The following is a 25,119-nucleotide window of genomic DNA, read 5'->3' on the forward strand; positions in this document are numbered from 1 at the left end:
GAACGTTGACTTAATACAGCTTTGAAATTTTACTATGCAGAAGAAAAATGCTGCTTTTTTCAGTAGTGTACTTTCAACACAATACTGTACAGTGTTTGCTTTTTTTGGTCTCTGCTGCTGCCTGATTGTATTTCCATTTTCAAATGATGTGCAGTTGGTTGACTGGTCATTTCATAACTCTGGTGTTCATAACTCTAAGGCCTGGTCTACAATACACGTTTAGGTCGAATTTAGCAGTGCTAAATCGAATTAACCCTGCACCAGTCCACACAACGAAGCCATTTACTTCGATATAAAGGGCTCTTAACATCGATTTCTGTACTCCTCCCTGACGAGGGGAATAGCGCTGAAACCGACATTGCCAGTTTGAATTAGGGTTACTGTAGATGCAATTCAATGGTATTGGCCTCCAGGAGCTATCCTATCCTACAGTGCACCATTGTGACCGCTCTGGACAGCAATCTGAATTCGGATGCACTGGCCAGGTAGACAGGAAAAGCCCGGGGAACTTTTGAATTTCATTTCCTGTTTGCCCAGTGTGGAGAGCTGATCAGCACAGGTAACCATGCAGTCCGAGAATCGAAAAAGAGCTCCAGCGTGGACTGTATGGGAGATACTTGATCTGATCGCTGTATGGAGATAGGATTCCGTGCTAGCAGAACTACGTTCCAAAAAACGGAATGCCAAAACATTTGAAAGTCTCCAAGGGCATGATGGAGAGAGAGCACAATAGGGACTCGCTACATTGCTGCGTGTAAGTTAAGGAGCTCAGGCAAGTGTACCAGAAAACCAAAGAAGCAAACAAACGGTCCAGTGCAGAGCCGCAGACATGCCGCTTCTATGCTGAGCTGCATGCAATTCTAGGGGGGGCCGCCATGACTGCCCCACCCCTGACCGTGGATTCCGAGGAGGGGGTACTCTCAGCCATGGCTGAGGATTTTGCCGACGGGGAAGATGGTGATGAGGCGGACGAGCTTGCGGAGAGCACACAGCACACGGTTCTCCCCAACAGCCAGGATCTTTTTCTCAGCCTGACTGAAGTAGCTTCCCAAGGCGGTATTCCGTACCATGAAGGGAAGGGACCTCTGGTGAGTGTACCTTTGTAAATATAAAACATGATTTAAAAGCAAACTTTTTAAATGATTAATTTGCCTTGAGGACTTGGGATGCATTCACTGCCAGTACAGACACTGTTAACGTGTCTGGGGATGGAGCGGAAATCCTCCAGGGACATCTCCAGGAAGCTCTCCTGGAGGTACTCCAAAAGCCTTTGCGGAAGGTTTCTGGGCAGCGCAACCTTATTCCGTCCTCCGTGGTAGGACACTTGACCACACCATGCTAGTAGCAAGTAATCTGCTATCATTGCATGACAAAGCATGACAGCGTATGGTCCCGGTGTTTGCTGGCATTCAAGCAACATCCGTTCTTTATCTCGCTGTGTTATCCTCAGGAGAGTGATATTGTTCATGGTAACCTGGTTGAAATACGGGAATTTTAATTAAGGAGACAGAGGTGGCTGTTTCTATGGGGCTGTTTGCTTGTGGCTGAAAAGAAATCATTCCCTGCAGTTAGCCAAGTGTGGGGGGGGGGGGAGAAAAGGGGAGCACTGGCACTAAGCTGTTTGCGTTTGACTAGCAGGGCTCTTCCCTTGTACCAGCCTTGCGGTGGGGGGAGGGGTAAAGTGATCATCCCAAAGAATTGGATATGGTGGGGGGGCGGGGGTTAGCTTGGTTTCTGTTGCTGCATGTTAACACGAAAACCATAGCACTCAATGGGCTTTGCTTGGTATGGGAAAGGAGGGCGCTGCTTTTATGAAGGTTGCAGAAGCTGAAAGACAATGGCTAACCATGGCTGCATGCAAGCCGAATTCCGTTGCCCGGCTCTGCATCTGTGATCTCTAACACCAAAGCCACAGGCACTCAATATTAAGATGCAAAATGTGACCTTGTACCGAAATCACGTGCTATGTAATGTGAATAGTGTTCATCGTGAAAGAGTACATGGATTGTTCTGTAAAATGTATCTCTTTAAATACTTCTTTCCCTTTTTTCCCTCCTGCAGCTGCAAATTTTTCAAGCCTCCCTCCTCCGTCCTGAAGGCTATCTCAGATAAGGTGGTGAAAAAAACACATGTGAGATGAAGTGTTCTCTGAAATCATGCAATCGACCCGCAGTGAAAGAGCTCATCTGAATGAGTGGAAGGACACAGTATCACAGTACAGGAAAGCAGCCAACGAACGTGAGGACAGGAGGGATGAACATGGGGACAGGAGGGATGCTCGAGATGAGAGGTGGTGGCAGGAAGATCAGAGAAGGCAGGATGCAACGCTGGGGCTACTGCGGGATCAAACGGACATGCTCCGGTGTCTGGTGGCACTTAGAACGGCAGCAGGATCGGTGTGCCGCTGCAGCTCCTGTTTAACCACCCTCCCACCTGCCCATGTTCCATAGCCTCTGAACCCAGACGCACAAGAGTGAGTGAGTGTGTGTGTGTGTGTGTAGGGGAGAGGCTCCGTGCACCCTGCCACTCCACCCCAGTGGACAGCCCAAGCAAAAGGCTGTCATTCAACAAGTTTTGAAGTGGCCTTTTCCTTCCTTCCCTCCTCCCACATCCCACCCGGGCTACCTTGTCAGTTCTCTCCCTATTTTTATAATCAATTAATAAAGAATACATGTTTTTTAAATGATAGTGACTTTATTTCCTTTGCAAGCAAGCTGTGATCGAAGGGGGGAGGGTAGGTGGCTTACAGGGAATGAGTCAATCAAGGGGGCAGGTTTTCATTAAGGAGAAACAAACAGAACTGTCACACCATAGGCTGGCCAGTCATGAAACTGATTTTCAAAGCTTCTCTGATGCGCAGCGCTTCCTGGTGTGCTCTTCTAATCGCCCTGGTGTCTGGCTGTGCGTAATCAGCGGCCAGGTGATTTGCCTCAGCCTCCCACCCCGCCATAAAGGTCTCCCGCTTACTCTCACAGAGATTGTGGAGCACACAGCAAGCAGCAATAACAATGGGAATATTGGTTTGGCTGAGGTCTGAGTGAGTCAGTAAAATGCACCAGCGACTCTTGAAAGGTCCAAATGCACATTCTGCCACCATTCTGCACTTGCTCAGCCTATAGTTGAACAGCTCCTGACTGTTGTCCAGGCTCCCTGTGTATGGCTTCATGTGCCATGGCATTAAGGGGTAGGCTGGGTCCCGAAGGATAACTATAGGCATGTCAACATCCCCAATGGTTATTTTCTGGTCTGGAAAGTAAATCCCTTGCTGCAGCTGTTTAAACAGATTAGTGTTCCTGAAGACGCGAGCGTTGTGAACCCTTCCCGGCCATCCCGTGTTGATGTTGGCAAAATGTTCCTTGTGATCCACCAGTGCTTACAGCACCATTGACAAGTACTCCTTGCGGTTTATGTACTGGCTGCCCTGGTGGTCCGGTGCCAAGATAGGGATATGGGTTCCATCTATCACTCCACCACAGTTAGGGAACCCCATTGCAGCAAAGCTATCCAATATGACCTGACGTATCCCAGAGTCACTACCTTTGGCAGCAGTAGCTCAGTGATTGCTTTGGCTACTTGCATCACAGCAGCCCCCACAGTAGATTTGCTCACTCCAAATTGATTCCCGACTGACCAATAGCTGTCTGGCATTGTAAGGTTCAACTGGGCTATCGCCACTCGCTTCTCAACTTTGAGGGCTGCTCTCATTTTGGTATCTTTGCGCTTCAGGGCAGAGGAAAGCAAGTCACAAGGTTCCATGATAGTGCCCGTACGCATGTGAAAGTTTTGCAGCCACTGGGAATCGTCCCATACCCGCAACACTATGCGATCCCACCAGTGTGCTTGTTTCTTGGGCCCAGAATCGGCGTTCTATGGCATGAACCTGCCCCCCTTAACACCATGATCTCCAAAGTGCCAGGGCCCGCGGTTTGAGAGAATTCTGTGTCCATGTTCTCATCATTCTCGTCGCCGCGCTGCCACTGCCTCTTCGCCCGGTTTTGCAGGTTCTGGTTCAGCATAAACTGCACGATCATGCGCAAGGTGTTTACAATGTTCATGGCTGCTGCGTTGAGCTGAGTGGGCTCCATGCTTGCCGTGGTATGGCGTTGGCACAGGTAACCCAGGAAAAAAGGCGCGAAACAGTTGTCTGCCATTGCTTTCACAGAGGGAGGGAAGGGAAGGAAGCCTGATGACATGTACCCAGAACCACTGACAATGTTTTTTGCCCCATTAAGCATTGGGATCTCAATTTAGAATTCCAATGGGCGGGGGAGACTGCAGGAACTATGGGATAGCTACCCACAGTGCAACGCTCCGCAAGTCGACGTTAGCCTCAGTACTATGGATGCACACTGCCGAATTAATGTGCTTATTGTGGCTGCATGCACTCGACTTTATACAATCTGTTTCCAAAAATCGATTTCTGTAAAAATCGTAGTAATCCCATAGTGTAGACATACTCTAAGGTTCTGCTGTATGCCTTTCTTTGTCCTCTTGGCTTCCTTCAGCGGTCATGTGGTATGTGCAGTTCATGACCTACTATAAGATGGTTTTGAGGGGAAAAAAATCCTGTTAAGCAGAAATTGACATGCAGTCAAAAAAATCCCTGTGCCTGTATACAGCTAGGTCTTTGTTACAGTTTTAGCTTTTCAGAGGTTTATGGCTAAATCAGGACTGATACTATAAAGAGTGGTTCATGTCTATTACTTTAATATTTTGAATAGCAAGTTATCTGCCTTCAGAAAACTCTGTATTTCATGTTCAAAAAGGCATTGAGCACATGGAGAGCTGCATGCCTGACTTCTGTTTAAGCTTTTGCACATAAAAACTGGGTAACTGGATGCAGTATTCTGCAGGTGTATCTATTATGCCTTGAGTTGGAAATCTGGAAAAATTTAAACATATAAAATGTTACCTAAGTTCTTTCTTCTGCGATCTGTGTGGCAATGACTGAGTACATGTTTCTTGAACCATTTTGCATGCTGTGGTTTAGGGGGCTCTTGGGCTTGGTAACACCTGTTGCTACTCCAGTAGTAGCCTGTGCTTTCTCCAATGGCTGACTGACAAACAACGTGTTCATAGAGGGCCTGGTTATATCCCTTTGGAGTACATCATGCCCTCTTTCCTATGTGCAGCAGTTCACTCTTTTGAAGCCTCGCATACTGTCAGTAAATACCTGTTGCCCCACTCTGCAGAAGTAAGATTTAGTTCTAAAATTTAGATATTTCAACAAGTTCCTTTCAGAATTCAGAGTCCAATTCAGTTGTCATAAGAGGAATGACCCCTGATATATCAATATGCTGTGATTTCAAGATGTGAAAATATAACATACTTCAGTTTAACTTTTCGATAGTCATCCTTCTGAGAAAAAGCCCAGTTTTCAAATATTTATTAGGTAGATAGGGTTATACTGTAATCTCAATTACTGTATCTAGTGTATTGATACATATGCTTTTTCAGTTAAACAAAGTTAAAGATTGCCTCAAGGTGTTTAGCAAGAAGGAACCTCTATCCTAAATTGTATTAAACAGTAGATGTTCAGAGCCCAGAATATAGCTGTGCCACTACAGGCATGTCACTAAAAGGTGCACAGTGTAGCCACTTTTTGTTGGCAGGAGAAAGCTTTTCCACTGACACCTTCCCCCCCCGTAGGCTGTCCAAGGCATGTCCCTTGTACTGGATCTGCTATCACACTCCAGAAGGAAGATGCTGTACCCAGACCTTTTTCTCTCCACATCACAAAGTGGCTGCTGGATGTGTCTAATCTAGAATGTTCCTGCTCTTCTCAAGTTAGGGATTTTTGGGGGCAATAACAGGCAAGTTTCCCCCAGCCATACTTGTGACATGGATCAGATTCTTCACCAGGTCTTGCTCAGGGTCATTCCTGCCTCATGAAGTGTCTATACCAATAATCTCAGAGTACCTGTTAGAACTGAAATGATCTAATATCTCTCCAAACTCAATGAGAATTCACATGATGGCAGTCTCAGCCCATCAGCTGCCTGCTGATTGCTAGTCTGTCTTCACTCCTCAGACAGTTCTGAGATTCATAGGGTTTGACAAGAGTTTTTGCACCTTTTAAGGGCCATTTTTCCTTTTGGGAACCTTAATTTAGTTCTTCCAGTGCTTATGGGACCTCAATTTGGACCTATGCTGGTAGGCTTCCTTCTATATCTTTACATTTTTAGCAGCCATCAGCTCTGCAAGGCAAGTATGAGAAATTCATGCCTTAATGGTGGCCCTCCACCTCCATTCAAAGTTTTTACCTAATGTGGTCACAGAATTCCACCGAAGTCATCAAATATACTTATCTGTATTCTTTCCTACATCTTGTATGTCTAAGATGGAAGTGGCCCACCACAGCTGTGATGTCAGAAGAGCCCTAGCATTTTATTTATGAAGAACAAAACAATTCCATTCTTTCCAAGGCTCTTTGTAGCTGTAACTGACAGAATGAAATGCAAGGACATATCTTCACAACTCCTTCACATATTCAGAAATATATTTCAAGAATTTTGACATAGCGAAGAGACCCACCTGCAGAGATGAAGGCTCATTTCAGATAGCCTCATTAGTTCCCTTGAACAATGTCTCAATCCTAGACTTTTGTACGGCGGTCACCTGGAGCTCTGTTCATACGTTTACCAAGCGCTACATCTTACAGAAGCCTTTAGGTCAGGTGCTTGTTTTGGTAATGCTGTTCTCCAGTCCCTTCTTTCATAGACTCCAAGCTCCTATCTCCAGGGTTATGGTCCACTTCTTGTAGTCAGCAGGAGTGGACTGTTTGTATATCTCCCAATAGCAGGGTGGGAGGAATCCCCCCGGGAGCAAGATGCTTGGATTGTCCAAATTTATCCAATCGTGAGGTGGGTGTCTCACTCTGAAGCAGTATCTCTTGTTCACTTTTGTACACAAAAATGGCTTTGTAAACCACTTTTGGTGGTAGTTAATATAGGAAACAATATTTAAAAACACTTTCCTAGATTTTTCAAATCTGTTCTACATTTTGTCCCTCCAAAAATTACTTCTGGATGACTTAGAGCTCTCTATACCTTACCCCATCCCTCAAACACAATAAAACTTGAGATAGAGAGTGGTGTGACTAGCAGGAATCATGCAGTGAGAAGCAGATTGATATTTCCTTCAGGGTGGACATATCATGTTATGCTGCTCAGATTTGAATTTTTATTTACATTGTGACACAGTAGTTTTATGCAGACAGAAGACTCCAGTTTTTTTCATTTTATGGTTAACAGTAGAAGCTGCCCTGAATTGGCAGTGGCAGCTGCGGTGGTTTTTAAGGAAGCTTTTTAAATGGCACGTGAATGCATTCTAGCTTTAATTATTGCAAAAGTGACTTTATTGAATTAATTAGAGCAAGTAACACTATGTATTCTATTAATATGCCACATGATTAAAGGAGTTATTGATAACTTGTCAAATTTAGTCATATACCTTATTAGTTGGTGAAATCAGTTTGGATCGCTTTTTGCATTTTGGAAAGCTTTCTTTAATCTGTTACAGTAGTGCTTGATTATTTTCAGTGTCATACTGTTTGTTGGAAAATCCATCCTGTGATTCAAGAAATTCGTTAACTGGGATGAAGCAAATGCTTAAGTTTGACCATATTTTTTCTAATGATTATCGGTCTAGTTTGGAAACTTTATCTGAAGCACTAGTGGGTTTATATTAACCATGTGCATGTTCTGATTATCGAAAGGGACAACCTTCAGAAATATATATGTGACTTTCATAATTGTGCAGAAATGTGGTCTGCAAATGTATCTGATTTATCTTAGAGTTCACACCACTTTTTCTACACAAATATTTCTACTCAGTAAGCACGTCTCATGCTTTCTGGCAATACTGTTTTGGTCATAAGTGTATAATATGCTGATTAGAATGATAGTATAGCTTCTGCAGTCTCTACCCCTAAATTTACTCAAGTGTACTGCTGATGTGATCAGCTAAATAGACAGAAATATTAATGTTATAGAAAAGCCTCATAAGGCACAGTAATGTTGTGCATAGTAGTTCACTGACATAAAAGATCAGGTCCCGGTCTGAGGAATTTACCATTGAAACTGAGCAAGTCCTTAATTGTCTAGGAGACCTAGGGACTGTGGTTAGTGGTACTCTAGCAATATCTAAATATGGATACCTCAGGTGATAAATTGGTGGATTAAGTTAGGAGGAGACAACACTTGTATTTCTTATTCTCTAAATAAAGTTTATTGAACTGAAGACAAGAAAAGGTAATTTTGTTGTAGAAGAAAATGTTTATTAGTGTAATCTTCCATCTCCTGCCTCTCCCCCCCTTTATTCCCTCATATTGAGTAAATGCCTTAGACAAAATTATAAAGGGTATTGTATCAGGAAGTGGTACACATGTTCTAATTCCATGGTGCAAGGGCAAACTCGCTATTTTGTATTAAACTAAATTTTAAAAGTTAATGATTTTCTGTAGGGACTGCATTAACATAATGGAAATCTCAAAGGAACTGTCGTACAAAAGCAAATGCAAGAACACTTTTCCTAATCAATTCACTTTGTGTTCCCATCTCCATTATTTAAGATGTTTGTCGCTAGAGTAAGAGTTCTCACACAGCCCTTGCTTCTCCTATTGCCCAGTCTTGCAGTGGTGTATGAGACTCAGCATAATGTGAGCAGGCTATTTTATACTAGAGGTTTTAGTCTTATCAGTAGAAACCAAATGTTTGGTATGAAGAATTACCACTGAAAATCTTGAATTTGTGGTATTAATTTACATTGCAGATGAAGCGTCTTTCAGGAACGTCTCTGAATAAGTTATGTATGTTCCACATTAAAATTTTAATGTGGAAGATATTTAACTCCTTGGCATACGAAGTTGCATTTTCCAGGTGAAATGTCTTCAGGCAGCAGCAGACATTCCAGGAATTGCCGTACCAAAAAAAGACTAACACTAGTGGTGGTGTTCCTTGTTAGGCTCATCATTCTTTGATTATTGCATCATACTCATACTCATGACTCTAATCAAACGTGGAAAAGTCAGTTTTAAAAATTATATGTTATGCTAATATGAATAATTTAAGGAGTACAGATTAGTTCTGGGTTAGTGGACACAAAGCTAGCCTTTTAGCAGAGTTGGGATGAGATTTTTAGTGGTAAAGGGGAGCAACAACCAAGGACAAATTGGTCTGAAATGAATATAAAAATTTGACACCTTGGGTGCATTTCATGTGATAAGAGGTATGAAATGTCTAAAGTTCATTTGATAGTGGTAAAGTATCTGAAGGGGGAAACCGGTGTGTTGGCTCTGCTCCCAAAAGCTCCTCAGTAAGTTGAAAGAATAAAAAGCAAAATATTTTTGGGTGATTTTTTTTTTCCTCTTTGTACTTTGGGCAGCATGCCAATGTAAGTGTCTGGAGATGGTAACCTAATGATAAACATGTCAGCATTTGGATTTATTTTGAGTATCTACTGCTTGGGCCCAAAAGAGCTGAGCTGGTGAATTTAGTCTTTAAGTCATACAAAGTTTGAGTTTTAAATTTCATACTCTGAAGGACTAGGTCAAACAATGATAATCAAGGGCAGTCTCGTTCTCAGAATCTTTGCAGACCCCCAGTTAATCAGAATCCCCATCAGTCAATCTTTAGAATGAGTTACTTTCGGAATGCAAGCACAAGAAATCCAGGACTATTCCTCTAAATGCTGATATGAAGGTGGATGTGTATGATAGTCATGACTAATCTTAAACAAGTACAAGGAATATTTCCTTAGTAAGTAAGGGAAGGAGAACTGGCTTGCTTGGATGAATAAACAAAAGGAAAGGTCATATTTGGAAAGTAAAATTGGTAGTAATTTTGGATTGTAATAATCTTAGTCTACAGTATTATATACATGCTACCAACAGCCTAAAGAAAAAAAATTAAAGGTGAGGATTTGATTCCTGGTCTTTCCTCCCCAATTTTAGTCTTTATAATATATTGTTTAGTAATCTCAATTACAAGATTTATACCTAGATAAGGAATATGACGCTTTAACTTACAAAAGAATTGGACAACTTTGCAGTTCTAAGATTTGAGGGCTTTTTTTCTTTTAATTTATTTGAATGAGAAGAAATACAGTAGAATCTCTGTTATGAACATCAGAGTTACGAACTGACCAGTCAAACACATACCTCATTTGGAACTGGAAGTACTCAATCAGGCGGCAGCAGAGACTGATTTAAAAAAAAAGCAAATACAGTACAGAATTGCATTAAATGTAAATTACTAAAGAAAAGCAGCATTTTTCTTCTGCATAGTAAAGTTTCAAAGCTTTATTAAGTCAGTGTTCAGTTGTAAACTTTTGAAAGAACAACCATAACATTTTGTTCAGAGTTACGAATATTTCAGTTACAACCAACCTCCATTCCCAAGGTAGTTTGTAACTCTGAGGTTCTACTGTACTACAAGTTGGGATGCTAAATCCCATTCCAAGAAGCGCAGAGAACCCATCAATTGTGAAGACAACGGGAATTACTGAGTGCTCTACAACTACGAACCTCATGGGGCTTATTTAGGATCCTAATTCTAGGCTCCTGGTTGGGATTTTAGACTAAGATTTTCAAAAAGACTAGGAAGACAAGCAAGTAAATGGCATCACTGTGCACTTTAAAAGTTGGGAGAAATATAGGAGTTTGAGAGACTAGTTTTGAAATCCTGTCACACTTTTCCATGCACTCCTAAAGAAGCACATGCTCTGTACATTTAGAAAGTGTTCTTAAAAGAAGTATCAACTTTGTGTATTCTTGAAAATTATATTGAACTGCACCTAGAAATATGTGTATCAGGTGTTTTTTCCTGATATGTGGGGAAATTGAAAGAGCAGTCTTTAACTCTCATATCCTAATATTTAGATCTGTTTCATCATTTGTCGTCGTGCATAAAACATTCTCCTAATAGCTGCTAATGGAAAATTTTCAGAATAATTTGAACATGGAGAATTTAATAGTTAATAATAATGTTTAATAGTTCAGCATTTGTAGTTGTATTTGTTTTCTTCAAGGATGATATCAAAATTTTACTGTTTACTAGTGACATTTCTTACAATAGTTCGACAGTTGCCAGTACAGAATAATTAAGATGGGGCTTGTCTTCACTATGGCGCTAAATCGGCACTGATGCAGCAGTGCTGACTTAGTGCATCTTGTGCAGATGCACTATGTTGATGGGAGAGTGCTCTCCTGTCAATGTAATTACTCCACTTCAGTGAGAGGTGGAAGCTATGTATCAGGGCCGGCTCCAGACCCCAGCGCGACAAGCACGCGCGTGGGGGGGCAGTTGTCCTCAGGGGCGGCAGATTGGGCCGGCGGACCTGCCGCAGTCACGCCTGCGGGAGGTCCACCGGAGCCCCGGGACGACCGGACCTGCCGCAGGCATGACTGCGGAGGGGGCGCTCCTCCTGCGGCTCCAGTGGACCTGCCGCAGGCATGACTGCGGACGGTTCGCTGGTCGCGCGGCTCGGCTGGACCTCCCGGAGGCATGACTGCGGAAACTCAACCAGAGCCGCCGGATCAGCCAACCGTCCGCAGCTGCGGGAGGTCCAGCCGAGCGACTAGCGGACCCTCACCAGTCAAGCCAGCGGAAGGTCCGCTGCTCCCGGGGCTCCGGGGCGTCTCCCGCGCATGACTGCTTGGGGCGGCCGAATATGTAGAGCCGGCCCTACTATGTATGCAGGAGAGCATCTCCTGCCAACATAGCACCCTATAGACACTGCTTAAGTTGATGTAACTTACGTTGGTTGGGGGTGTGTGTGGTTTGTTCACATCCCTGAGCGATGCAATTTACATCAGCTTAAGTGGTGCTGTAGACAAGGCCACAGTAAAATTATGCACTTTATGATTTACCTCCACCTGGTGACCAATAATAATTTATAATTCTCTGTCGTGCTATTAAACTTTTACTTGCATTTTGAATACGATCAGAGTTTAGAAGATATTCCACAGAGAAAATAATCTGTATTTGAAGTACAGTATATGATTATATTTCATTAAAAAGTCACTTATTTCTGTGCAAATTGCTTCATAGCATTTGACTCAAATGAGTTTCTTCAGAGGTGTTTGTGCCTGTGACAAGAATTGTTGCAGTAAAAATGTTGACATTTTATTTAGCCAGATGAGGGCACTTTATCTTTACATTTCTAGAGTTTGTGTATTATAACTCTACAGCAGGCATATTCTGCTGTGATTTCCTGATTACTATCTTGTTTGGACAGAGTAGACAGCTATGGAGTGACGTTCTGTTTTGCAATTATTTAATGTGATTTTTTTTTTTTGCTACTCTTGTTTTATTTTCTATTTATACTATTGCCTCATTGCAGGAAAGTATATATTACAAAGATTTGCAGCAAAATCCATCAACACAGGGCTGGCCTCTTCAAAATGGCATACACAGTTTATGGCATTTGGGGATTGAATCTGAAACTGCATTTATTATCTTTAGGCAGTTTTATAATACATGAATGGCCAACATAATTGCTCTGGGATGAGAAATTTCTAGGCGAGTGGAAGGTAAATGTTGTCTCAAGTTGTGCTTGTTTGTTTATACAGCAGTAGTATGACAAGTCTTAACTTCTTGGGGAAAATGCAGTATTTTTATTTAAAAACTAATACATCCAGCAGTTATAGCCATTCAGCTGTTGCATATTTTTCCATGTCCTCAGTTCTGACACAAAACTAACATCATTTACACCATTTTTTGGTTTGAAATTACATAGGGGTGTTGTAGGTATCACTCACTTGCAGGAGTGTGTTTGGGAGTTTACTTTGAAGTTTTCAGAGTGTCTGTGTGGTTCTAAATTGTAAAACCAGTAGTTCCTGCTTCAGCAATGGTTTGGGTCATAGCTATCCACTCAGAGCTGAACACACACCTTCATACAGTTTACCTTTCAGTCAATAAAAACTAGACCCCATATTTGAACTGCCTGCCCCAGAAATGCCTATATCCTACTAGCAATTGCTTCAGCAAGTCAACGTCTCACTTTGGTTTGACATTTTAAAATATTGAGTTTTTACCCAAGTTTATTTGGGGAATTAAAAGTTGTACTGGAACCATCCTCCCACCTCCTTATTAAAAAAACAGACTAGAACTCTAGCTTTACCACTGCCACAACCCCTAACAGGATATTAATTTGAACAAAAATACATGTGGAATAATAAAGTATATTAAACATCAGACATGGCAATTATTTCCAACATATATGACATACAAGAACAGCCTTACAATCTATAGGGTCCTCCACTATTTGAAGGGAGGATTAGATTGTGTTGCCTTCTTCCATAGCTCAGGTGCTTCTTTTGAATCTACTGCTAAGAGGAGGTTTTCTTATGCTTAAGATCTTCCACAGTAACATAAGTTCTCTTTTTGGCAACCTCAACTGAGACTCCAAGAGGTGAATCTGACTGGACACTGAGGGACCTATGAGCCATGATTTTGGAGCACTGAAGTGGGGCTTGCATTGCTACTATCTGGCATGTATCTGTTTGGATAGGTAGAGAAGTTCCAATAGCTGTGCTGTATTGACACTTCACTTCATGAGCACTACATAAATGAATTGAAAGTTGGCAGCCTTTTCCTCATTCAGAGTCAGGGCCCAATTTGCGTGGGTTCTGAAATCTATTTCTTGCTCAAGAATCTAAGCTGTGCTTTATTTAAAAAAAAAAATCTAGCCCTCTTCTTTTTGAAAATCTTGAGTTAGAATATAACCTTTAGTGCTGGTTACCTGAGTGTACAGGTGGGTTGACACAGTTTTGAATGATGCTTCCATAATATTTTCACTTTACCAACCCATGGATGTTCTACCTTGTTTATCAGTTGATTGTCTGCTCTATTTTGGACTAATTGGGTCTCTTCTGATATAAAGATGGAGTTAATTTCAGTATGTGATCAAGCTAATACCTGGTTTCCATAACTCATCATGTTCTCATTTTCAGTGCAATAAATAAAATGGAAAACATTTCACATGTTAATATTTGTAAGTTTATAACAGTAATAGCATATTTATAATGTACCATTCTATAGGCAGTGTATATTTTTTATATGTTTATGCCCTTGTGTGTATATGTGTATGCCCTTGTGTGTATATGTAGATGACCATTTTAAGAAAAGGATAAATAGTTAGCAAAATATGTCTTGGGTTTACTTGGCCACTTACTAATATCTAGCAGCCTGCATCTGGGGATTCTCATTTGAAGAGCAGAGAAACCAAGTTAGCCTTAATTATTGACTGAAGTATTTTCTAGTTGACTTTCGTTCATGTGAACCTCTTTATGATCAGTGTCTTAAAAAATGTTGAGCGTATTGAGAAATAATTGGAAAAATAAGGTAGAATTTCTGAACAGTGGGCTGTATAATCCTTTAAAAAATAAAACTGTTTATTACTCTTAAAAATAAAGTTCATCATGCTATTCTAGTTCATACTGAGGATTATAGCCTCTTTGACATGGGAGGAAAAATTGCCCCCCCCCCCATAAAAAAAATCAACCCACCAATTCAGTTGAATCAATGTTAGAATTTGTTAGTCTTTTCCACTTCACAGCTCTGTCTTCTGAATTGATTGTTGCCATCATTTTGATTACACTTACTTTCAGTAGGTTTCACTAAAATGGCTTTTATCATTTTTTTTCATTTTCAGTAGGTTTTACTAAAATGTGGTAAAAATGTGTCTGGGGAACAGCAGCTTTGTGTACACGTAGACCTTGTTGGTGCTAACATAAATTCAGTTGAGTTGGGGACAGCCACAACCAAAGGTAAGACTAGAAAAACTTACTGTAAGATAGTTATCAATGGTTCACAATCAAACAAGAATGGCATATTGAGAAGGATCCTGCAGGTATCTTTCATGGGTCCAGTTCTATTCAGTATCTTCATAAATTATTTGGGAGAATGGCATAGAGAACACATGTATAAAGTTTGCAGATGTTACCAAGGTGGGGTTGGGGTTTGCAGGCACTTTGGAGTACGGGACTAGAATTCAAAATGATTGTAATAGAGTGCAATTCCATAATGACAAATGCGGAGTACTACATTTTGGAAGGAATAGCCAGTTGCACAGATACAAAATGTGAAATGACTCCCTCGGAAGGAGTACAGTAGAATCTCAGAATTACAAATACCTCGGAAGTGGAGGTTGTTGATAACTCTGAAATGGTCATAATTCTGAACAAAACATTATGGTGGTTCTTTCAGAAGTTTACAACTGAACATTGATTTAATACATCTTTGAAACTTTACTATGCAGAAGAAAAATGCTGGTTTCCCTTTATTTTTTAGTAGTTTGTTTAACACAGTACTGTTCTGTATTTGCTTTTTTGTCTGCTGCTGCCTGATTGTTCCAGTTCCAAACGAGGTGTGTAGTTAACTGGTCAGTTCAGAACTCTGTTCTACCGTACTGCAGAAAAGGATCTGGGCATTATAGTGGATCACAAATTAAATATGAATCAATATAATGTTGTTGCCAAAAAACCTAAACTTATTCTGAGAGTGTCTTAAGCAAGACGTCAGAAATGATTAGCACTAGTAAGGCATCAAGTGGAGTACTGTGTCCAGTTCTGGGCACCACACTTTGGGATAGATATGGACAAATTCAAGGAAGTCCAGAAGAGTTAAAGGTATAGAAAACGTGACGTATGAGAGAAAATTGGGTTTGTTTAGCCTGGAGAAAAAAGACTGAGGAGTGGACATAAGTTTTCAAGTACATAAAAGATTATAATAAAGGTGATAAATTGTTCTCCTTTACTACTACTTCTGTTCTCAGTGGTTATGGGCTTAAATTGCAGCAAGGGAGATTTAGGTAACACATTGGGAAAAACTTCCTAACTATAAGGGTAGTTAAGCACTGGGGCAAATTATCTAGAGAGATGGTAGAATCTGTGCCATTGGAGGTTTTTAAGAACAGGTTAGACAAACACTTCTCAGGTATAGTCTAGACCTGTGGCTCTCGACCTTTCCTGACTACTTTCAGGAGTCTGATTTGCCTTGCGTACCCCCAAGTTTCACTTCACTTAAACTACCATACATGCTTACAAAATCAGACATAAAAATACAAAAGTGTTACAACACACTATTACTAAAAATTTCTCATTTTTACCATATAAGATAAATCAATTGGAATATAAATATTGTACTTGCTTTCAGTGCATAGTATATAGAGCAGTATAAACAAGTCGTATGAAATTGTAGTTTGTACTGACTTTGTTTGTGCTTTTTATGTAACCTGTTGTAAAACTAGGCAAGTATCTAGATGAGTTGATGTACCCCCTGGAAGACCTCTGTGTACCCCCAGGAATCTGTGTACCCCTGGTTGAGAACCACTGGTCTAGACCAGAGGTTCTCAAGCTGCCGGGCAGGTCACCCTCGGAGGCTGCAAATGTATTCTGGCAGGGGCATGAGAAGGTTTAGGGGGAAAACTTGCTATGCATAAAACGTGCAGAGTAATGAAAAACTAGCAAATCCGATTCCTCCAGACATATCAAGTCCTCAGATGGTGCCGTGCATTTTAGTGTGTATCTGTTAAGCTTGCATAGCATTATAAAAAGTCATTTTCATCTGTATATTAATACGTTTGCTAGGATGTGGTGTGCACATTTAATTGTAAACATGACCACAATTACAGCTTTGTTTTTGCTCTTATTACACTGGATCATTGGTTCTGTTTGAATCAATGCCTTACTGGTCTTAATAGTTAATGAGAGTTGCATATTCTTTTTTTTTATCAGTATATGTACTTGTGTGGCGGGGTGGTGATGGTGGTGGAAACTACTACAGACACAAAGAAGGGGAGTGTGATCAAATGAATTTTAGAACAACTGGTCTAGACCAGTGATCCTCAATGTTTTTGGGATCTTTACTCATTTGTAAATATTCATAGGTTGTCGCAATGCAGTAAATAGGATGAAATTCAATAAGGACAAATGCGAAGTACTCTACTTAGGAAGGAACAATCAATTACACACATACAAAATTGGAAATTACTGCTTAGGAAGGAGTACTGTGGAAAGAGACCTGGGGGTCATAGTGGATCACAAGCTAAATATGAGTCAGTGTAACACTGTTGCGCAAAAAGCCAACATCTCTCTGCACTGTATTAGCAGGAGTGTTGTAATCAAGACATGAGAAGTAATTCTTCCACTCTACTTCTTGGTGATTAGGCCTCAAATGGAATATTCTAGTTCTTAGGTCTGGGCACCACATTTCAGGAAAGATGCGGACAAATTTGATAGGTCAGAGGAGAGGAACAACAAGGACAAAAGGTCTTGAAAACATGACCTATGAGGAAAGAGTGAAAAAAAAAATTGAGTTTGTTTAGTCTGGAGAAGATGAGACTGAGGGGGGCCATAACAGTTTAAGTCCAAAAAAGGTTGATACAAGGAGGGGGGAGAAAAATTCTTCTTAACCTCAGAGAATAGGACAAGAAGCAATGGGCTGAAATTAAAGAAGGGAGATCCAGGTTGGACATTAGGAAAAGCTTCTTAAGCAGTGGAATAAATTGCCTAGGGAGGTTGTGAAATCTGTCATTGGAGGTCTTTAATAGCAGGACAAATGCCAAATGTCAGGGATGATCTAGGAGGTGTTACTTAATCCTGCCTTGAGTGTTGAGTGGACTAGAAGACTTCTCATGGTCCCTTTTAGTCCTATAATTCTGTGATTCTATGGGGCATGTTTACAAGTTTAAACTAGTGTAAATGGTGGATTCTCTGTAACTTGAAGTCTTTTAAAATCATGATTTGAGGACTTCAGTAGCTCAGGCAGAGGTTATGGGTTTAGACTGACCTACACATTGCAGGCCACAGAACCTCGCCCTCCCACTCTCTAATAGATGATCATGATGGTCCCTTCTGGTCTTAGAGTCTAACTGCCAAATTTAGGGTAAAAGGTATAATTAGTTCCAAAGAATGTTTTAATGGTTACAAACAAATGAGAATAACCTTTCTTTAGGAAAATAGCTGACATAAAAATGCACAGTACTTAAAATGAATTAAAGCAGTGATTTATACCAATTCACTCAGGTATTTCCTTGTCTTTATTTATTTTTTCATCTTTCAAAATATTTCCACATTTTATTTTTCTTCCATTTCATTTTCTCCTTCAGTATTTGTGCTTTCCCTTAAATTTCTTTTTGGAATTCCCCAGTTCCTTACATATCACTGAGTCTAGTCCCTTTCCATAGTGTATAAATCATGGGCCAGGAATAAGAAGCAGCTGTTGGGTTTTGCATAGTAGCAGTGAAAGCAACTCCAAACAGCAGAAGAATAAACTGCAGGGAAAAGAGTTTTCACTTTCTGCATCCCCAAAGAATGCATGTTTCAACTGAATGAGGTAACATGAAGCAAAAGCATGAATAATAGGACTAGGAACAGATATATAAACTATACAGTGAAATAATGTTTGTCCTTTCATGTAAGCTTTCACTATATGCTTTGTTCTGATTTATCAAACAGTTAATTCTCAAAGCGTACACTGTAAATAACCATGCAGTAACCCTCCCAACAGCCTACTGAATTTGGTATGTTCAAGTCCTAACCTCAGGAAAGTCTGAAGAAAATTAGTACCCCCTGCAGCATGCCATCAACAAATTTGGGCTGCATATGGCCAGCCAAGGGGACATCTAGAGCTAAGGGACCTTCTCAGAAGATGTCCTGCATCTAGCCTCCTGAATTTGAATCTGGAGGATATATGCTCAAGAAATTGACTTTCACATGACATGGCACCAGAAGGCATGTGAGACAGCAGGGCTCAGTGGATAGGTCGCTGGGCTGGGAGTGAGACTATCTGGGTTCTATTTTGAATTCATCACTGACCTGCCATTGGACCTTGGGTCAGTCACATCTCTATGCCTCCTTATCCCTTCCCACCCTTTTATGTCTTGCCCAAAGTGTGTACAGTATAAGTACACATGGATTTTTTTTACCATGTTCAGTGTTAATGATCTCAGTTGGGGTCTCTAAGTACCATAGTACAATCACCACCAACACCATGAAAAGGCAGCCTAATCTAAGGTAGCAAAGTACTGAAGTCCATTTAGGGTTTTATAGGTTACACAACTTCACCTGGAAACAAGTTGGAAGCCAGCGCAACTTACACAGCGCACACCATCCCATTAAGAAATTCTGCTATGCAAAGCTGTTTATGCACATTGTGTTTGTACAGTGGCCAGAACAGTGGAGCCCTGTGTCACAGTTAAGGGCAGCTTCATCTGTATTTCCCCTTCCATGGTCCAGCAAGGGCATCCACTCTTTTAGGCTTCTGGGTCTCCAGCTGTAATGTCATCTCTCTTGGACAGAGATGCATGCCTCTTCCCATCCTGACCAGGGTATTTCCAGGCTGCACTGTTCCCTGCCTACAGTGTGTTACTCCCCAGAAAGGCAGACTGCTCTACAGGCCTACAAGTGTGCTTTGCTTACACTACATTGCCTTAAATGGGTAATTGCCACAGTTATAAATGTTCCTGCTTAGAAAGATGTGTGGCAGTTTATTCTTAAGGTAAAAGCTTTGAGAGGAAAAAGCTGTTAAAAACAAGAACTACACACAGGATAAGCTTACTAGGGATCACCCTCCCTTTCCCCCACAATTCTGACAAGGGGTCTGGCCAATGAGCAGTCCTGCCAACCTTTTTTTGGGGTGGTTCTGTGATTAAAAGTTCATAACTGCTTTGGCTCAGAACACGCACTCTATGAATCAGTTATTCTTTTTTTGTTGTTTTTTGACTTTTTTTTTTTTTTTTAATCTGTCCTCTACCCTCATGATTCAGACAAAAGGTCCCTTTCCTCCTGGCAAAGCGCCAAAGGCTGAGTTCTTGCATATCAGGAGGAGTTTCTATTTGCATATAACTCTTCTTATAGACCTCCTGGGAAACCCACTTAACTTTAAAAAGCTCATTGTTTCAAATAATCTTCGAAGCTCACAACACTTCCCAGGTTTTACATTAGTCAGGTCTCCTCAGAGATGTTATGAACTATTCCACAATTACATATAAACATTAGAACTTTTAATACAATAAACTTCTAAGATACTTAACCTGATTTCGGTAAGTTTTAACTTAATTCAATAAGATATGGCACGAAAGCACCATATCTGTTATATCCCGATCTTGATATAAATAAATATTGATGATAGACGGGTTTGAATGTTTTTAAGGTGTAGACTGTATTGCCCTCATCCGATATAGAAGTGATTTGCAAGTGTGGTATCAGAAATTATTTTTTAAGTTTTGTTTATTTTTAAGGAAGTCATAGCCATTGTAAAAATCTTCACAAGTATTCTCAGTTATACCATACTGGACTGCCTTTAGCATAATTCTTCTGTTGGTGGTCACTGTCTAAAGAAAGCTGCCAGACCCTCTTTTCTTTGGGAAAGTCTATGCTGGTGTATATGGTTAAAGCAACCAGTGACTTAAATAAGAATTGTATTTGTTTATATCAAGCCCAAAGTGGCCCCCCACATGTTATATGCATATGGTGATTTGTAATATATTATTTATGTCTAAGAGAAATATGCCTCCAACAGTTAATACACACCAGGGATGGCCAAACTGCAGATTGTGAGCCACATGCAGCTCTTTTACAGTTGAAGTGCAGGTCCTGGAGGTGCCCCCCTCCTTTCTCCACCTACCAGACTGAGAAGGGGGAGCTCGGGGCTTTTGCCCTGTGGCAGGATAGTGGGGCTAGGGGCTTCTGCCAGAGATGACTGGTGCCTGCTGAGGAGGGGCGGGGGTGGGCACAGTTTAAAAGTTCTGCCACTCCAATAGCTTGAGTCTCCCACCCCCTGGCACGCCTCACCTCTTACCCTCAGCGGCCCCTCCCTGCAGCTTCCAGGTGTTAGCTTCGCATGGAGAGGCAAACAGCTGGGAGCTGCAGGGAGGGGCTTCTGTTTTAACCTTGGGCAGAGGCACCAGCAAAAGAAGAAGCCGTTCCTGCCACTCTCAGCTGTTTGCCACTGCCTCTACCCAAGATGCAGTTCCCAGCTGATGTGCAGGGAGGGGGCCCAGTGGCACTATGTGACTTAGTGGGGCCAACAAACCCTGGCAAAAATCTGGGAGGGCCAATGACCCAACATGTCACCCTCACACATTGCCTCTGGCTTTTGCTCAGCAGGGAGGGGGTAGTCTTGGGGCTTCAGGCCTGAGTCCCAGTAGGCACGCCTCAGCTCTCAAACTTCTGAAGATTGTCCTATGCGGCTCAGTATGTCAGTAAGTTTGCCCTCCCCGATATATACTATATATTTACATTAGACTGTACAGCCTACTCAGGTGGGAAGAATATTACGAAACTCATAAGATTATCTTATTTTCTATGGTATCATCCTTTCTAAAAATAGATATACAAAAATTTATAATTCATGAAAATATAGAGTAGGCTGGGCTGGTATTATGGCTTATGTTAACTGCCCTGGCTAGCATCAACACCGGAATGTGTAAGGTACAGAAGCTTTTTTCCTACCACAGCTTTCTCGAAGGACTGCTCAATTTCTGACACTACATCAGTGCAGACAATTTCAGTTTCATTTAGCAATTATTATATTTTGAAGCATTAACTCTTAAAATGCAAATGAAAGTAACAGAAGATTCTGCAAAGAGGCACAGGATGAGCAGGATATTGGAGACTATAGCTTATATTGGCTGCTAACCTATAAAGTAGATTAGATGATGAAAGATAAAAAAAAAATAGTCATATAATATATCTGGAAAGGAATGCTTACTCATCCTGTGTAGTCACTGTAGTTCTTTGAGTAATGTCTCTGTATGGATGCTCCACTTCAGGTGTGCTTGCTCATCTGAAGACATCCAGGTCCTCCATCAGTTCAGTCAAGGTACACCTGGCCATCATATCAATCTTTCATCTCCTGGTGAAGGGATTCTCCATTTTTGCTTATCCAGTATCGTCCAGATTTATTAAGGGTCTAGGTAATCTCTTCCCCCACATTAGACACCTCACCCAGTCTTGGGGACACAACCTGTTCTCAACCACCTCACAAGACCTCCATTCGAATCAATGACTCTCTACTTCAGCGGTCCCCAACCTTTTTGGCACCAGGGACCGGTTTCGTAGAAAAAAAAAATTCCGCGGACCTGTGGGATGGTTTTGGGACGATTCAAGCGCATTACATTTATTTTTGTACTTTTATTTCTATTATTATTGTAATATATAATGAAATAATTATACAACTGACCATAATGCAGAATTAGTGGGAGCCCTGCCCCCTATCTGACCCCCACCCACTTCCTCCCCCCTCCGACTGCCCGCCCCCCTCAGAATCCCCGACCCATCCTGCTCCTTGTCCCCTCACCATCCCCCAGAGACCCCCACCACCCTGGGACCCCACCCCTGCTCCCTGTCCCCTGACTGCCCCAACCCCTATCCTCCCCCCCCCCCGGCTGAGTCCTGACAGACCCCCCCCGGAACACCCACAATCCAACCCCCCCATTCCCTGCCCCCTGACCGCCCCCCCCAACCTCCGCCCCCTCTCTGTGCCCTGACTGTCCCCAGGACTCCCTGCCCCTTAGCCAACCCCCCTGGCCCCAGCCTCTTACCCCCCTGGCCTCAGCGCCTCGCCCGACAGCTGCAGCGTGCCTCCGGCGGGGCCTGAGCTCCGTCCCGCTCAGAGCCGCGTGGTGAGGGGGCGGGGCTGGGAGCTCCACGCTGAGCGGAGGCAGCTGAGCTCAGCCCGGAGCTCGCAGCCCCGCCCCCTCACCACGCGGCTCTGAGGGGGTGGGGCTCAGGGGCCCCGGCGGAGACACGCCGCTTGATGTGCTAGGGGTCGGTTCACGGCCTGGTTCCTACCAGGCCGCGGACCGGTACCGGTCCGCGGCCCGGGGGTTGGGGACCCCTGCTCTACTTCATTTATCTATGAAGACTGCTTTCATAGTTGTTGGCCCTAGGATTTGGGAGATTGGAGCCTTGATGGCATATTCTCTAATTCTCCCCCCCCCCCCCCCAATTTACGATCTTTTAACAGTAAGGTCTCTTTAAGTTCACATCCTGGGTTCTTACAAGAAGTTGCATCAGATTTTAGTCTTAATCAATCTATCCATCTACCAGTGATTTTTCTGAAACATCATAGTTCTCAGCAGAAATCCTGTTTCCATACACTGGACATCAGAAGGGCCTTGACCTTCTCTCTGGATAGGAGTGAGTAGTTTAGGAGAAGACCTGGACACTGGGGCATCTATCTCTGCTCAAAGATTTTTGAAATGGATATCAGCTTGTAGCTCTACTTGTTATGAGTCTGCAGGTACTCACCTCTTCCCCCTTCCTGTCCCCCCAGAAGGGGGTTGGGGATAAGAGAGCATTCAACCAGATCGCAGGCAATATCTGCAGCAGTATTGAATGTTCCATGTAGAGCTGCTACCTGGACTTCAATCCATGTGTTTTCAACACATGCCCTGGTCCACACCATCAGATCCAATGTGACGCTTTGCTCTGAGCATCCCAGCTCCCACAGTGTAGAGAGCCAGGGGCCTGAGCGGCCCACCAGCTTCTCCTGGCAGGAGGCAACTGTTTTCAAACTGTGGCACAGTTTGAAAACCTCTATGCTAAATAGAAGGCAGAAATCTGGAGGGCACGTGACCCAGTGTGCCCCAGCATGCTGCCTCATTTTCCCACTGATGCAGCTTTGTGACCTGGGCAGCTGTCCCACTCGCCCTGCCCTCATTATGGCCCTGAGCATTGCAACCCTGGAGGTTACAGTGCCCACAGCAGAGAGCCAAGTCCAGCCAGCCCCACAGCACAGGACATCTTCTGGGGAGCATGATCAGACCAAAACTACCCCAGGCCTCCACCCCCAGACTATTAACTGGGTTGTGACTGTCTGTAAACATTGACAAATGGGTCCTGAGCCCAAAAAGGTTGAAAACCACTGGTCTAGATCAGTGGTTCTCAAAACTTATTTGATCACACACCCCTTCTTTGTGTCTGTAGTCATTTAGAACTTCTGCCATTTCCACATTTTCTGTTGTTCTCCCTCTGCCCCTTGAGTAACAGACCTACCCTGTCCTTGGTCTTCCTCTTGCTTCGAATGTATTTGTAAAATGTTTTTTGTTACCCTGTATTTCTCTAGCTAGGTTAATCTCATTTTGTGCCATGGCCTTTCTAAGCTTATCCCCTACGTGCTTGTTTGTTTTTATATTAATCCTTTGTAATTTGACCTAATTTCCACTTTTTCTAGGACTCTTTTTTTACGTGTTTCAGATCATTGAAGATTTCCTGGTTAAACCCAGGGTGGTCTCTTGTCATACTTGCTGTCTTTCCTACGGAGTGGGATAGTTGGCTCATGTCCCCTTAGTAATGTCTCTTTGGAAAAACTGCTAACTTTCTTGAACTGTTTTTCCCCTTAGACTTGCTTCCAATAGGATCTTACCTATCAACTCCATGAGTATGCTAAAGTCTGTTGTATCTTTTATTGTGCTGTTTTTCTTCCTACCATTCCTTAGAATGCTGCCAAGGAAGACAAAAAAAACCTCTGGGGAGTCTGCAAATCTGACCCAGAGGTGGGAGGTGGAGATTCTTCCTGACCCCATATGACAGTCAGTTGGACCCTGAGCATGTGGGCAAGACCCAACAGCGAGAAATGTGAGAGACAATTCTCTTTAGCAACTCAGAGCCCTCCCCATTTAGTGTACCATCACCTGCCATTGGGGATAGTTGCTACTAGCAGTCTCCTCAAACCACCCCCTCCATAAATTTATCAAGCTCAGTCTTGAGGCCAGTTAAGTTTTTTGCCCCCACTGCTCCCCTTGGAAGGCTGTTGAAGAACTTCACTCCTCTGATGGTTAGACACCTTGACCTAATTTCAAGCCTAAACTTGTTGAAGGCCAGCTTATGTCCATTTTTTTTTCTTGTCAACCTTTGGTGCTTAACTTAAATAACTCCTCTCCCTTCCTGGTATTTTATCCCTCTGATGTATTTATAGAGAGCAATCACATCTCCCCTCAGACTTTGTTTCATTAGGTTGAACAAGCCAAGCTCTTGGAGTCAGCTATCATAAGAGTCATTTTCCATTCCACTGATCATCCTAGTAGTCCTTCTCTATGCATGTTCCACTTTGGGTTCATCCTTCTTAGCAAAGGGGCCAGAAGTGCACACAGTATTCCAGATGAGGTCTC

General features: G+C 42.4%; 1 protein-coding gene across 4 annotated transcripts in view; it reads left to right on the top strand.

The window, feature by feature from the left end:
• PLEKHA5 (pleckstrin homology domain containing A5) overlaps positions 1-25,119 on the top strand; it is a 304,813-nt gene that overhangs the window by 74,421 nt on the left and 205,273 nt on the right. Inside the window, exon 4 of one of the 4 annotated variants that reach the window (XM_044992772.1) lies at positions 2,062-2,517. The exons of the other annotated variants lie outside the window; for them this stretch is intronic. Within the exon in view, the coding sequence (XP_044848707.1) occupies positions 2,062-2,140 (79 nt within the window). The 3' untranslated portion in view covers positions 2,141-2,517. Of the gene's footprint in view, positions 1-2,061; positions 2,518-25,119 lie in introns of those variants that run through there. 4 annotated transcript variants of the gene reach the window in all.

This window comes from Mauremys mutica, chromosome 1, assembly GCF_020497125.1.
Source record: "Mauremys mutica isolate MM-2020 ecotype Southern chromosome 1, ASM2049712v1, whole genome shotgun sequence".
NCBI lineage: Eukaryota > Metazoa > Chordata > Testudines > Geoemydidae > Mauremys > Mauremys mutica.